The sequence below is a fragment of the Cucurbita pepo genome, chromosome LG19 (genome assembly GCF_002806865.2).
Source record: "Cucurbita pepo subsp. pepo cultivar mu-cu-16 chromosome LG19, ASM280686v2, whole genome shotgun sequence".
NCBI classification, from domain to species: Eukaryota; Viridiplantae; Streptophyta; class Magnoliopsida; order Cucurbitales; family Cucurbitaceae; genus Cucurbita; species Cucurbita pepo.
In genome coordinates, this window is record NC_036656.1 from 3,934,402 (window position 1) to 3,948,623 (window position 14,222).

Genomic DNA, 14,222 nt, shown 5'->3' on the forward strand with positions numbered 1-14,222 from the left:
ATAAAATTAAAAAAATGAAAGAAAAATCATAAAAATTAATGGCTGAATATTTATGAACACTCTTTAAAAAAAAAAAAATAATAATAATATATTTTCATCCAAATTGTCATTAAATTTAAAATTTAATTACTTTCTATAAGGATTAATTCATCATAATTCATATTACACAGCTACCAAATTTTGTTGACTGGTGACGGTATAGTATGGATCTGTGAAATTCTTGTCCAATATATACAGAGACAGATCAAGCCCAAACACGACGGCTGGTTCATGATATCGGATCATAACGTTTAGAGCTTCGATTCTTGTCCGATTCTTACTTTTTTCCATCGACGCTTTGCGGCACTGTATCGTAGTGAAGCTGGGCCAGTATAATACAGAGGGAGATTCCCTTCCATTTCCCACTTTTTGCAGCCCGCCGCCGCCGCCGCCGCCGTCCTTCAACCCTTTTTTCCATTTGCTGCTCCGATTTTTGCCTTCCTGCAACTTCAATGGAGGCTCGTCTTCTCAACGCGCCGATTTTTGAACCACTTACTCGTAAATGTCTTCTTCCGCCCCCATTTTCTTTCTCGAGAGGGGCGTCCATTCCGATTGACAATCGAAGCGGAATGAGACTTACCAGGCGGGTACACTGCCAAGCCATGGTTTCAAAAGACACGGTTGATATCTCTAACAGTCCTGTATTGGACACTTCGATTGCGACTCTTGGAGATGCATTGGCGGCGTCCCCTTCGCCTCCTCCCAAAAGGGTATCGGCGGATTCGCTGCAGTTCCCGCCTGGATATCTTGGCGCCGTTCCCGACCGTTCGGGTTCTGATGGCGGCGAGGATGGCCTTGATGCGATGGAGTATTTGACCAGGATTTTGGGTTCGAAGGTGTATGAATTGGCTATTGAATCCCCTTTGCAGCTTGCGCCCAAGTTGTCTGAGCGTTTAGGGGTCAATATCTGGCTCAAGAGGGAGGACTTGCAGCCTGTAAGTGAATTTATTGGTTTGAGAACTAACTTCTCTTTGGTCATTTGTTCAAGGATTTGGATTGAACTAGTACCCATGTATGAACTGTAGCTTTTGGTTTGAACATTAGACGAAGATTTCTTGATGTGTTGAGCTTATTGCTAAATAGTCATGGTTTTAGGTTGTTTCTGTTTGGATTTGTAGGTGTTTTCATTCAAGCTTCGAGGAGCTTATAATATGATGGCTAAACTTCCTAAAGAACAGTTGGAAAAAGGAGTTATATGCTCCTCAGCTGGAAATCATGCTCAAGGAGTTGCATTGGCTGCTAAGCGATTGAAATGTGATGCTGTGATTGCTATGCCTGTTACGACACCCGAAATTAAGGTGCAGTACTCTCTTTAGTTATAGGCTCTTTCATTTTGGTCCTTGTCCTGGTGTTTGTTTTATGTGGTTTGCTAATGGAAGTGTGGATATCTAATGTTACAGTGGCAATCAGTTCAAAAACTGGGTGCAACTGTTGTTCTTGTTGGAGATTCGTACGACGAGGCACAAGCGTATGCTAAGAAGCGGAGCAAAGAGGAAGGGCGTACGTTCATACCCCCTTTTGATCACCCTGATGTCATAGCTGGGCAGGGTACTGTTGGGATGGAGATTGTTCGTCAAATGAAGGGTCCATTGCATGCTATTTTTGTGCCTGTTGGAGGTGGTGGTCTGATTGCTGGTATTGCTGCTTATGTCAAGAGGGTTTCTCCGGAGGTTTGTTGGTCTTTGTAGGAGTAAATTTTGTTTTGAGCTTTGTTAACACTATTTAAGCAACTACGTACTGTATAATTGTAACAACCCAAGCCTACTGCTAGCAGATATTGTCCTCTTTGGGCTTTCCCCAAAGTTTTAAAACGTGTCTACTAAGGAGAGGTTTCTACATCCTTATAAGTTATGTTTCGTTTCCCTCTCCAACCGACGTGGGATCTTACAATCCACTCCTTTTAGGGGCCTAGCGTCCTCGCTAGCACACCGCCTGGTGACTAGCTTTGATACCATTTGTAACAGCCCAAGTCCACCGCTAGCAGATATTGTCTTCTTTGGGCTTTCCCTTCTAGGCTTCCTCTCAAAGAGAGGTTTCCACACTCTTATAAGGAATGTTTCGTTCCCCTCTCTAACCGACGTGGGATCTCACAATAATTCTTTCACTTCCAATTTTTTCACGTTCATAAACTGAAATGTTGTTCATCAAATAGGTTCCTTTCATTTCATTCTCTTTTAACGTATGTGTTCACGTTCGCCCTGCCCACTTGGATTGACCATAGGCTTTTAACTAATCTTGTATGGAACGGCGTGTCAGAATTATTTGGATTCTTGATGTTACAATATTCCTTAATATATCTCTGCCTCCCTCTAAGGAACGAGTACTAATTTCTAATGACCTTATTTTCACATCTTTCATACAGGTAAAGATTATTGGGGTGGAGCCATCTGATGCAAATGCGATGGCACTATCATTATGTCATGGCCAAAGAATAATGTTGGACAAGGCTGGAGTTTTTGCAGATGGTGTGGCTGTCAAAGAAGTCGGTGAAGAAACGTTTCGCCTTTGCAAAGATCTCATGGATGGTGTAGTTCTTGTTAGTCGTGATGCTATATGTGCATCGATAAAGGTTTGAGCTTCTTTTATTTCCATCATTCATTCATATACATGCCATTATGTTAGTTCCATAAATGTAGTTAGGGATCTATAATGCTAATTATGTCATGCTAAGTATGGACATGTGCTCATAATATGACAAGCCTTTCGTTTTCTCCTTCCAATGGTACTCGGATAAGAAACGATGTGATTTTTCTTGTGGAACTTGTCTTCGATATTCTTTAAGCTGCTGTTTGAGCTAGAGGTTTTTGATATTTGGTCTTATATCATAGGATATGTTTGAAGAGAAGAGGAGCATCTTGGAACCTGCAGGTGCTCTTTCTCTTGCTGGAGCTGAGGCATACTGCAAATATTATGGTTTGAAGGGAGAAAATGTTGTGGTAATAACCAGTGGTGCAAATATGAACTTTGACAAACTGAGAATAGTTACCGAACTTGCCAATGTCGGTGCTGAACGAGAGGCTGTTCTCGCAACTATAGTGCCGGAGAAACCTGGAAGCTTTAAAAAATTTTGTGAACTGGTTTGTTTATGTCTTTTGAAGTTTTCTTGCTAAAAGTTATTCTCGATCGGTAGTTACAAACTTTAAAAGGAGGCTAACTGGGTATCTTTCGATTTTCAGGTTGGTCCTATGAACATTACAGAATTCAAGTACAGATATAACTCTGAAAAAGAGGCAGTTGTTCTTTATAAGTAAGTGCTTATTTTTGGTTTCTTGTTGTGTGGTTGCCTTTCTTTGGCTTCTTGGATACTTGTTTCTATGTTTCAAGGCACTCATTTGGGGTTATTTTCTTGCTAGCTTATTTGAAGCTCTAGCTGCTATCACATGCCATGTTCGTTGGCATTGATCCACAATGGCACATTCGAATACTTTTTCTAATGATTTTGGTGTTTTGGTTAGAGAGGGATAAAGGAGTTCTTGAGTGGCATTAGAGATCTCGATTGGAGATGTGGTCTCTTGTGAGATTTAATGCTTTACTTGTGAGATCACACAATGGTTGGAGAGGGGAACGAAACATTCCTTATAAGAGTGTGGAAACCTCTTGCTAGCAGACATGTTTTAAAATCGTGAGGCTGACGGCGATATGTAACGGGCCAAAGCGGACAATATCTGCTAGTGGTGGGCTTGGGCTGTTACAAATGGTATCAAAGATAGATACCCCAACGAGGACACTGACCTCCAGGGGGGTGGATTGTGAGATCCCACATTGATTGGAGAGGGGAACGAAGCATTCTTTATAAGGGTGTGGAAACCTCTTCCTAGCATACACGTTTTAAAACCGTGAGTCTAAAGACAATACGTAATTGGCCAAAACGGACAATATCTGCTAGCGGTGGACTTGCGCTGTTACATTTCTTTTGTGCTTACCTAGTTTCGGGGTGGGGTTGTATCTCTTATTGGGCTGTTTATGTCCTTTTCTCTTTCATTTCTTCTTAATTGAATAGTTTCAATTTTTTCATTGTTGAAGACATTTTAATGATTCTTTTAGTTGCTAATAGGCTGTCAGCGTCGGCAGTGTAGAGAGAATAGGGTTTCTTTTACTTTGGTGTGTCATGTGGACTATCATAGATGGTAGCTAAATTTAATATGCTTTTCATCATTGTGCTTTATAGTGTTGGTATGCATATGCCTTCAGAACTTGAAGAAATGAAGAACAGGATGAAGGCTTCTCAGCTTGAAACTTATAATCTCACAAAAAATGATCTTGTAAAGGATCACTTGCGTTACTTGGTAAGCATTTTCCTTTCTAATCGATTTCCCAAATGCCTACAATCTTGGCTCATTTGAGCATAATTCAGCGCGTTCATGGCTAATTCGAGCATAATTCAGCGCATTCTTGGCTCATTTGACCATAATTCAGCGCGTTCTTGGCTCATTTGAGCATAACTCAGTGCGTTCTTGGCTAATTCGAGTATCGCATTCTGAGTATAATTCACTGAATTATGCTCAAATGAAGAAAGATCCTCCTTCTCAGCATGTTTTCTTTTAGCTCTATTTCTCTTTTGTTAGGGACATCTTACATGCAAGAATTTATCCTGATGGGTATGACGTATCGTCTAATGAACACATTATTCTTCACAGATGGGAGGCAAATCGAACGTTGAAAACGAAGTTCTTTGTCGTTTTATTTTCCCAGAAAGGCCAGGTGCTCTCGAGAAGTTCTTAGACGCTTTCAGTCCTCGCTGGAACATTAGTTTGTTTCATTATCGTGGGCAGGTGTGACATTTTAATTACTCGTATTAGGAAGACTATGTTCAAGAACCTCTCATACTTCTACCATGTGCTAATCCATCCAAAATATATTTTCAACTTGAACAGGGTGAAACTGGTGCAAATATATTGGTTGGACTTCAGATCGACAAATCAGACATGATCGAATTCCACGAACGTGCTAGGAGGCTTGCATACGACTATGTCGTGGTAACTGATGATGGTGTGTTTCAGCTTCTAATGCACACATAGATCAGGCCATAAGTTTATCTAAATCGGTTTGAACGTCCACTATAAGGCATGCTACTCAAAATCTTGTACATTGTATCAGAGATGTTGCATCCTTTTGCCTTAAAATGCTATCAAGTACTCTGTTCTGTTTAGATTGATGATGGGAAGTTAGTAATATGAAGTCTACTAGTGAAGTCGTGTGCTCATCTGTATTGGAGACAGTTTCCAACTATCTTTATGTGAATGAAATAATGCAAGTAGTTTACTATAGATGTTAATGCTTATTGTCTTGAAATAATTAATTGTAGTTGTTCAAAGGTAATCTAAAGATTGAATAATGGTTATAAATTTATATCGTTCTTGGCTTAATTTCGTGAGATTCCACATTCGTTGAGGAGAACGAAACATTTTTTTATAAGGATGTAGAAACCTCTCCTTAACAAACGCATTTTAAAAACCTAGAGAGGAAGCTCGAAAGGAAAACCCTAAAAAAGGACAATATCGACTAGCAGTCAACTTGGGTTGTTACAAATGGTATTAAAGTTAGACACTAGAGGCAATGTGTCAGCAAAGAGGCTGAGCCCTGAAGAGGGTGGACACGAGGCAGTATGCTACCAAGGATACGAGGCGGTATGCTAGCAAGGACGCTGGGCTTGGAAGGGGGTGGATTGGGACGTCTCTCATCGATTGGAGAAGGGAATAAGTGTCCGTGAGAGGACGTTGGGCCCTGAAGGGAGTGGATTGTGAGATCTCACATCAGTTGGAAAAGAGAACGAAACATTATTTATAAGGGTGTGGAAACAACTCTCGAACGCATTTTAAAAATCTTGAGAGAAAATCTGAAAGAGAAAGCCCAAAAAAGACAATATCGGTGGATTTGGATCGTTACAAATGTGGTGTGTTGTTAGCTAATTCAAATATAATTGAGCGAGTAATTTATGGTTTTGAAGAGTTGTATAACATTTTCTTCACTTCCCTGCAAGTCCTGCAACCTCCATTAATAAGGAAGCTTCAAGGTTGCAGAATCCCATTTACTCCATATGACAGGTTCTTCCATCAAAATGCAAGAAAACAGTAAGTGTAGCAGAAAAGAAGCTTTTGCAGAAAATAATACCTCTTTCAATTGATTTCAGCATTTATTTGTTCCAACCAACTAATCCTAAACAAACATAATATAAATCCCTCTCTTTGATCTTTAAGCAATAATAAAGAACAGTTTCAAAAACAATATGTGGACTGAAAATCTAAGCGTCCTTGGGGAAATGAGCAAAATCATGCAAAGAAGAGTTATGGCGGTTTGACACACTCTCCCATGAACAAATTTCCTCAATAAATCCTCTCCCAACTGCCCTCTGCATCTTCATTCACTCTCCCTTCTTCCTTCTCTCTTGCCAAAACCAAAAGCCTTCACTCTTTTGCACCAGAAAAGAAAGATGCAGCTCCCTGCCGGCGGCTTCTTGGTTACCTTCAGCCTTCTAGCTCTGATTTTTCCGGTGGCTATCAGTGACCCTCTTGTCCCTGCACTCTGCATCTTCGGGGACTCGGTGGTGGACGTCGGAAATAACAACAATCTTCTAACAGTTGTTAAGGCCAACTTTCCTCCTTATGGAAGAGACTTTGTTACTCATGCACCAACAGGAAGGTTTTGCAATGGAAAGCTTGCCACTGATTTTACAGGTATCTTTCCATTTTCTTCTTCTTTGTTTTTCTTTTAAGGCCTATGTTCATCTTTTCCAAACAGTTTGTTTCTGTTTTTTTTGTTAATACACAGCGGAATTCCTTGGATTTTCTTCATACCCTCCTGCTTATCTGAGCCAAGATGCCACTGGAAACAAGCTTTTAACAGGAGCCAACTTTGCTTCCGCTGCTTCTGGCTTTTATGATGGCACTGCTCAGCTCTATGTAAATAATCTTCTCTACCTCTCCAACTCTAAAACACATCAAACTTTAGCTTGTAAGACTTCTGGCTTATGGGTTGTGTAGCAGTCTAAGTCCACCGCTAGCATATATTGTCCTCTTTAGACTTTTCCTTTCAGGTTTTTAAAAAAATGCGTCGGCTAGGGAGAGGTTTCCACACCCTTATAGTGTTTCATTCTCCTCCCCAACCGATGTGGAATCTTACAATCCACCCCTTTTTGTCTAAAGTGTTATCGCTGTCACTCGTTTTTTTCTCTAATCGATGTGGGACCCCCACCAAACCCATCACTTCGGGCTCAGCCTCCTTGCTTGCACATCGCTCAGTGTTTGGCTTTGATACCATTTGTAACAGCTTAAGTTAGACGTGTTTTAAAAATCTTGAGGGAAGCCCAAAAGGGAAAGACGAAAGAGGACAATATCTGCTAGTGGTGGGCTTAGTTAGCCGCTTGGTTACCAAAATCTAAGCTAAACCATGGAAGAAGGTGTTTAGTGGCTCTGTTTTTTTCTAAGTTTTTGAGTCTGGTGATGCTGTAACATATCCTTGCTTGCATGGTTTTGCAGCATTCAATTTCTCTAACCCAGCAGTTGAATTATTACAAGGAATATCAAAGCAAAGTTGTAAACATGGTGGGAACAGGGAAAGGCAATGCCATATTCTCTGGTGGTATTCATCTTCTTAGTGCAGGCAGCAGCGACTTCATTCAGAATTACTACGTTAATCCTCTTCTTTACAGAACATACTCACCACAGCAATTCTCAGACATTCTCGTTACTTCTTACTCAAACTTCATTCAGGTTTCCCAGTTTCCCTTTCTATTTCTATAAGTGTTTCCACAACAGTTCTCTAACAAGTTCTTATTCTAAAAGTGTTTTAAACATCAAATGCTACTACATTACAGAACTTATATGGATCATATCATATTTACAGAACTTATATGGACTGGGAGCAAGAAGGATAGGGGTGACAGGTTTACCTCCAATGGGTTGCTTGCCAGCAGCCATCACTCTATTTGGTTCTGGTAGCAACCAATGCATCCAAAGGTTGAACCAAGACGCCATGGCATTCAACACTAAGCTGCAAAGCACATCTCAGAGTTTGCAGAACAGATTCTCTGGTCTCAAGCTTGTTGTCTTTGATATTTATCAACCTCTCTTGAATATGGTGTCAAAGCCTGCAGATAATGGTAAGTTTTTCTTACTTAATAGCTTCATATGGAACTTAAAATTAAAGGATATACCTTATTTATGTTATTGTCTACTAATCTGTTTGAGATCATTCTGTGTTTGCTCTTTGAGCCCTTAAGAACCCTCTCTAGCTGTTTACGAGCTCGAGTTTTACGCTTGGTTCAAGATGATTTTAATCAGAAATCACAATGCAGATGGAAAGATTAGAAGAAAACTCACCTTTCCAGTTGGAACTTTGAATGTCACAGGGTTTTTTGAGGCAAGAAGGGCTTGCTGTGGAACAGGTACAGTAGAGACCTCCCTCCTCTGCAACAATGGATCAATTGGAACATGTTCAAACGCCACTGGCTATGTTTTCTGGGACGGTTTTCATCCGACCGAAGCCGCGAATAAAGTCTTGGCTGCAGACTTAATTTCTCAGGGTTTCTCCCTCATCTGAAAGTGTTGCTACAACCAGAACTCTGCAATTTCTATATTAAACATCTAACAAACAGTTGCTTAAGTTTATGAACTATGGATGAGGATTTTGGAGATACCAAAACTTAGATCATTTATAATTTTCAAGAGTTCTTCCCGAATTTGATCAACTATTTTCTCTTAAAATAACGTTTGATTCTTGAAGACATGTTTTCTTCTCAAATTCCTCTCTTAGAAGATTTACTTTACATTGAAGAATGGATGATCCTTTGGGAAAGGAAAAGAAGTCAAGAATCAACACTTGATGACTGAGCAAAGAAATTACCAGTAATTTGATGGTTGGCGCCATGGATGAAGCCATGTGAATGGCCGCCATTGTTCCGCACTCTGCAAGCACCGTTTCTGCAGCTTCTTCACCTTCAACGTTCGCCTCTTCTTTATCTCTATAACTCAAAGCCCTGACCCGTTCAAGTCCTTGGAACTCCCACCCAATTCCGTGCCTATTCCATAACCCCTTCTCGCTTCACGCCCTATAAATAATTATTTTTCTCCAATTACTCCCCGATTCCATTTGCTTCGCCTATCCATTCGCCTCGGAGCTTAATAATGCATGAACAGAATAACAGAGCTTAATAATACATGAACAGAATAACAGAGCTCTATTGTAATAATGCGTTTGAACGGAAGTTAATAATGCATGAACAGAATAGCAGAACTCTATTGTAATAATGCGTTTGAACAGAGGTTAATAATGCATGAACAGAATAGTAGAGCTCTATTGTAATAATGCGTTTGAACAGAGCTTAATAATGCATGAACAGAATAGCAGAGCTCTATTGTAATAATGCGTTTGAACGGAAGTTAATAATGCATGAACAGAATAGTAGAGCTCTATTGTAATAATGCGTTTGAACAGAGTTTAATAATGCATGAACAGAATAGTAGAGCTCTATTGTTATAATGGGTTTGAACAGAGCTTAATAATGCATGAACAGAATAGTAGAGCTCTATTGTAATAATGCGTTTGAACAGAGGTTAATAATGCATGAACAGAATAACAGAGCTCTATTGTAATAATGCGTTTGAACAGAGCTGTCTGCTAGCTTAATAATGCGTTTGAACAACTTAATAAAAGAATCTTTAATTGAACTGTTCGGGGTGGGAGAAGAAGAGGGAAGAAGAAGAAGAATTATGGAAGGAAAGAAGAAGAAGAGTGATGGAAGGAATGAACTATATAACATTTGAACCGAGGAAATTTTAACAGCCTAACGTCCTAAACCTAAAACAATATAACCTTTGGACCTAGGAAATTTTAATAGCCTAACATCCGAAACCTAAAACAACATAACCTTTGAATCGAAGAAATTTTAACCGCTTAACAATATGCTTCAATGAAGATGAGAAGAGAATATTGTTGAAATTATCAAAAGATATTTCAATTCATGTCACATTGAAGAATAATGAAGTTTCATGTTATAAATTTTGGGTGGATTACAATTTAGAGTAATTTAAAGTTATTGTATTTCATTACTGTATTTTAAGACTTTTTATTTACCCTAGGTTACAATTACTTGGTTAATCATGACCATTAAGTATGAACGTTACAACTCTTGGGATGCTCATAGTTTCATTTTGAGGCTATATAAAGTCATGTATGTTGCATTTGTAAGAAGACTTGGAAATTAGAGTAAAAGAAGCATTTGTGCTTTTCTTTAGCCAATGGCTAAGTTTCTTTGCAACTCTATGTAGTTTAGGTTGCATGTAGAATCATTCAAGCTCGACATGATCAATATTGCTTGTGGAGTGATTCGAATCTCAAGCAAGTGTTCTTGCCTTGAGATATTTGATCAACAAGAATCATTCAAGCTAGACATGAGCGATCTTACTTGTGGAGTGATTCGAATATCAAACAATGTTCTTGCATTGAGATATTGGATCAACAAGGTAATCCGAATCTTACTCCCCTTGTAGTGATTTCTTATCTTATCACAAGGCATTCCTGTACAGCTGACAACGGCATCGCAACTCGAGACCATGGCACAGCATAGGATAGTGATATTTATTTTCTTAGACTTAGGGTAGAATTAGGATGTTTTTAACTTAAACGCTTATTTATTTTATATAGTCTATTGTTGTGTCGTTTTAAAGATATTTTCGAAACAAGTAAGTCTATGGCTGCGTTTTAAGATAAACGTTATCTTTTATGGAATTTAAATGAAGTCTTCCGCATTCAATGTTTATGGTACCTATACAATAGCGTCCTTAAATTAAGTAGAAAATTTCGGGTCCTATCATATCGATCTCTTTTTCCTACGACACTATTCTAAAGGGAAGCTTGGATGTGTACCATATACTCTACACACAACCCATACGTGCGAGTATGGGCTCACCAGACAGTTCGCGCACCGCTGGACCCATTTTCTTGTCGGGCGAGCCTTCTCTGGTAGCTCAACTTTTGCCGGACACCCATTAGAATTAGTAACCATCACTACAACATTATGTAAAACATGACGATACTTCGCCTGCCTAATGGATGTACGCGTCCGTATCCTCGTGATGGAATAGGGGTATCCCCCAATGCATGAGCACACATAATACATGAGGTCCCAACATATTTCCATTTTCATTATCATTTAATAAACCCTGGTAGCGTTCTGTACATGTCATATCATTTTTCATATCATTTCACATATCGTTCATTCATATCATATCGTTTCTCGTTCTTCAGTTCTCATATCATACATAATTCTAACGAGGTTATATTTCATGTTATTTATCGTGATTTCATGTCATTCATATCATGTTGTATACACACAATTTAGGAGACATAACATAACGTCTCATGCTTTTAACCTAAGATTTCATCATATACATATCATACCATAACATATTGCATTACAATATGTCATATCATAAACATGTCAATTTATCACATATCCCGTACCATAACATATTTCATATCATATGCCAACATATATATATCTGTCATTCGCATGTCGTATCATAATCATATCATATCATATCGTAAACACCTCGTGGTCATACTGTTCCCTAACTTATCATAGTTTTAACGTTCTTATACCTATCACATTCATATTGTTACATGAACGTACCTTAGTCATATCATTACAGGAACATAACCTAACGCTATCGTTCTATCAATCTATCACAAACCTATTCCTTTCTACCCATAACCTAACCGTATTCGTTTATCAATCTCTCATATCCATAGCACTTCGGTATGAATCCTCACCTTAACGTTCCATGAACGTATTTTACTCCTATCGTTACATTTCATTTTGTGCATCCTTCTCGTATCCTATCTCAAACATATCACTGAACACATCGTACCGTAATTATTATCATACAATTCACATATGATAATATATACATAACATATCATAAGTATATCAATATATATGACACGTGCAGAACCACATGGCACGTGTCAACATTAAGTATAACATGCCGATAGTAAGGCCACTTACCTGATTAGCTTAGGTTGATGTCTCAAAGTTATTCTTAATGAAAGTTCGATTTCGCCCATTGAAATCCAAGTCAACCTATGCGAGCCCATAACATCAGTTTCAAGTTCGAACTTCTACAAAATTATTTCTCTAATTTATTTTGGTTCATTGCTAAAAGTCTTGAAATGTTATATGTCTATAATTATATTTTTGTTAAAGATGGATCAGTGTTGTATAGAAAGTTGATAGAGTCATTTCAAGTTATTCATTTACTTTTCTCTCCATATTTAGTATTCTAAATTTATTTGGCTACTGATATAAATTTAATATAATATTACTAATGTGACGTGATTTACTAGAATTGGGATAAATGATTTGGGATAAATGATTGACATTTAGTTTCTAACTCAAAGCTAAACCATTTTAATGATTTAACGAAGATCTAAGTATAATTGGATGTGATTTCTAAAAAGGAGAAATAGGATAAAAGAAAATGAAGATTTAATATATACTTACCGATCACATCTATCTCCTAAATCTCCTTCTACAAGTGAATTCTCATATTTTCCTCAAATAAATCTAGCAATGGTTTGGTTCTCGTAAATCTCCGTCTACAAGTGAATCTCAATAGAGTAAAAGTCATTTGTTTTCGTTGTTTTTCTGTTTGTTTTTACAGTAAATGTGATTTTTCTGGAGTACGGGATAATTCTTTCTAAGAGTAAGGGATAATTATGCAAAGGGACTAGAGGTTAGTGCAGAGAAATGGCTGAGGGTTGTTTATTTATTTATTTATTTATTATTATTTAATATGATTTTTTTTTTATAATTATTTAATTTATTTATTCATTTATGATTCTGAGAAATTTAAAATATATAAAAGTAAGAAACAAAAAAAAAAAAAATATGTATAAAAGAAACCAAGCACGTATAAAGAATTTAAAATATATAAAAGAAACTAAAATAATTAAAATTTAAGATATGGAAAAGGAACTAAAAATAATAATATAAAATAAACTAAAGAAACGACCTTCAATTTCATGAACTGCCCGCTAAAGTACAATTCCATTGTGGGACGTATATGCTGAAAGAAGAGGTGCAATTCTGGTGGAAGTGTGTTCAGGAGACCATTATACCACAAGTAGAGTTTATTACCTGGTGCCAGTTTAAAGATGCCTATCTCCACAAATATTACCCAATCACTGCCAGAGTGAAAATGCAGACATCATTCCTCGAACTGAAACAAAGAGACAAGTTAGTGGAGGAATACGACTTAGAGTTCAATAGGTTGGCAAGGTTTTCTCCAGCCTATGTTAGTTCTGATGAGTTGAAGGTCGAACAATTTATTGTCGGCTTGTGGGAGGAACTAAAGGGGAATGTGGCATCCCAGTAATTCTTCGTCTATGCAAAATCCCTTCAAGTGGCGACTCTGCTCGATGCGTCTCGCACCGACAAGCTACAGTTGGGAATAGCACAATCATCCCACACTGCAGCCCAGGGAAAGGGGACAGACCGTAGCCACCCTAAAACTGGTAGACCGCCCCGTGGCCGCACTGATAAACGAAGAAGAGTCCCGGTACGAAACATGATCCTTTGTCCTAACTGTCGGCGTCCTCACACGGGGGAATGCAGGGCAGGAACAAACGCCTACTACAGATGCGGCTAGGTAGGGAACTTTGCAGTGGACTACCCTCAGAGGAACGATCATCATATCAACCGGCTTGCAGTACAGCATCAGAGAGGCCAGGGTGCTCAACATCAGTAGGGGCGAGTTGTAGCCCATGCAACAACAGCCAGAAAAGCTGACCAGCCTGATGCAGTTGTCACAGGTATGCTACTTGTATTTGGCCATCTTGCTCTAGTATTGTTTGATTCGGGTTCAAAGCATTCGTTCGCATCTGAGGAGTTTGTAGAGCTAGCACACCTAGAGAAAGAACTTTTAGAGATTACCCTATCAGTGTCTACCCCTACTCACGAGCTGTTGTTAGCTACCCATAGGGTTAAGAGAGGTGGTATAACAATATAAGGACGTGTCATCGAAGCTACACTGATAGTGTTAAGCATGCAAGACTTAGATGTCATCTTGGGTATGGATTGGCTAGGTGAGAATCGTGTTTTGATAGATTGCGAGAATCGAATAGTGACTCTCAGGCTCCCGTTAGGGGACAACTTTACCTACAAGGGAGCCACTTCCAAAGGAGCC

General features: G+C 38.7%; 2 protein-coding genes and 1 long non-coding RNA gene across 3 annotated transcripts; 2 read left to right on the forward strand and 1 right to left on the reverse strand.

The window, feature by feature from the left end:
- The first annotated feature begins 246 nt into the window (after window positions 1–246).
- Window positions 247–5,309, forward strand: LOC111781481 (threonine dehydratase biosynthetic, chloroplastic-like). Its single transcript, XM_023662100.1, has 9 exons — window positions 247–974; window positions 1,158–1,337; window positions 1,440–1,709; window positions 2,402–2,608; window positions 2,868–3,116; window positions 3,216–3,286; window positions 4,208–4,325; window positions 4,677–4,811; window positions 4,914–5,309. Exons 1-9 carry the CDS (start codon window positions 492–494, stop codon window positions 5,055–5,057), a joined length of 1,857 nt encoding a protein of 618 aa, XP_023517868.1. The 5' UTR covers window positions 247–491; the 3' UTR covers window positions 5,058–5,309.
- Window positions 5,310–6,159: 850 nt separating this feature from the next.
- Window positions 6,160–8,674, forward strand: LOC111781198 (GDSL esterase/lipase At5g03820-like). Its single transcript, XM_023661668.1, has 5 exons — window positions 6,160–6,713; window positions 6,808–6,938; window positions 7,515–7,748; window positions 7,882–8,137; window positions 8,387–8,674. Exons 1-5 carry the CDS (start codon window positions 6,470–6,472, stop codon window positions 8,575–8,577), a joined length of 1,056 nt encoding a protein of 351 aa, XP_023517436.1. The 5' UTR covers window positions 6,160–6,469; the 3' UTR covers window positions 8,578–8,674.
- LOC111781200 lies at window positions 8,034–9,077 on the reverse strand. Its single transcript, XR_002812954.1, has 3 exons — window positions 8,881–9,077; window positions 8,358–8,599; window positions 8,034–8,125 (listed from the first exon to the last, which is right to left on the reverse strand). It is a non-coding gene; the product is annotated as an uncharacterized LOC111781200 (long non-coding RNA).
- Between the last annotated feature and the right edge of the window lie 5,145 nt (window positions 9,078–14,222).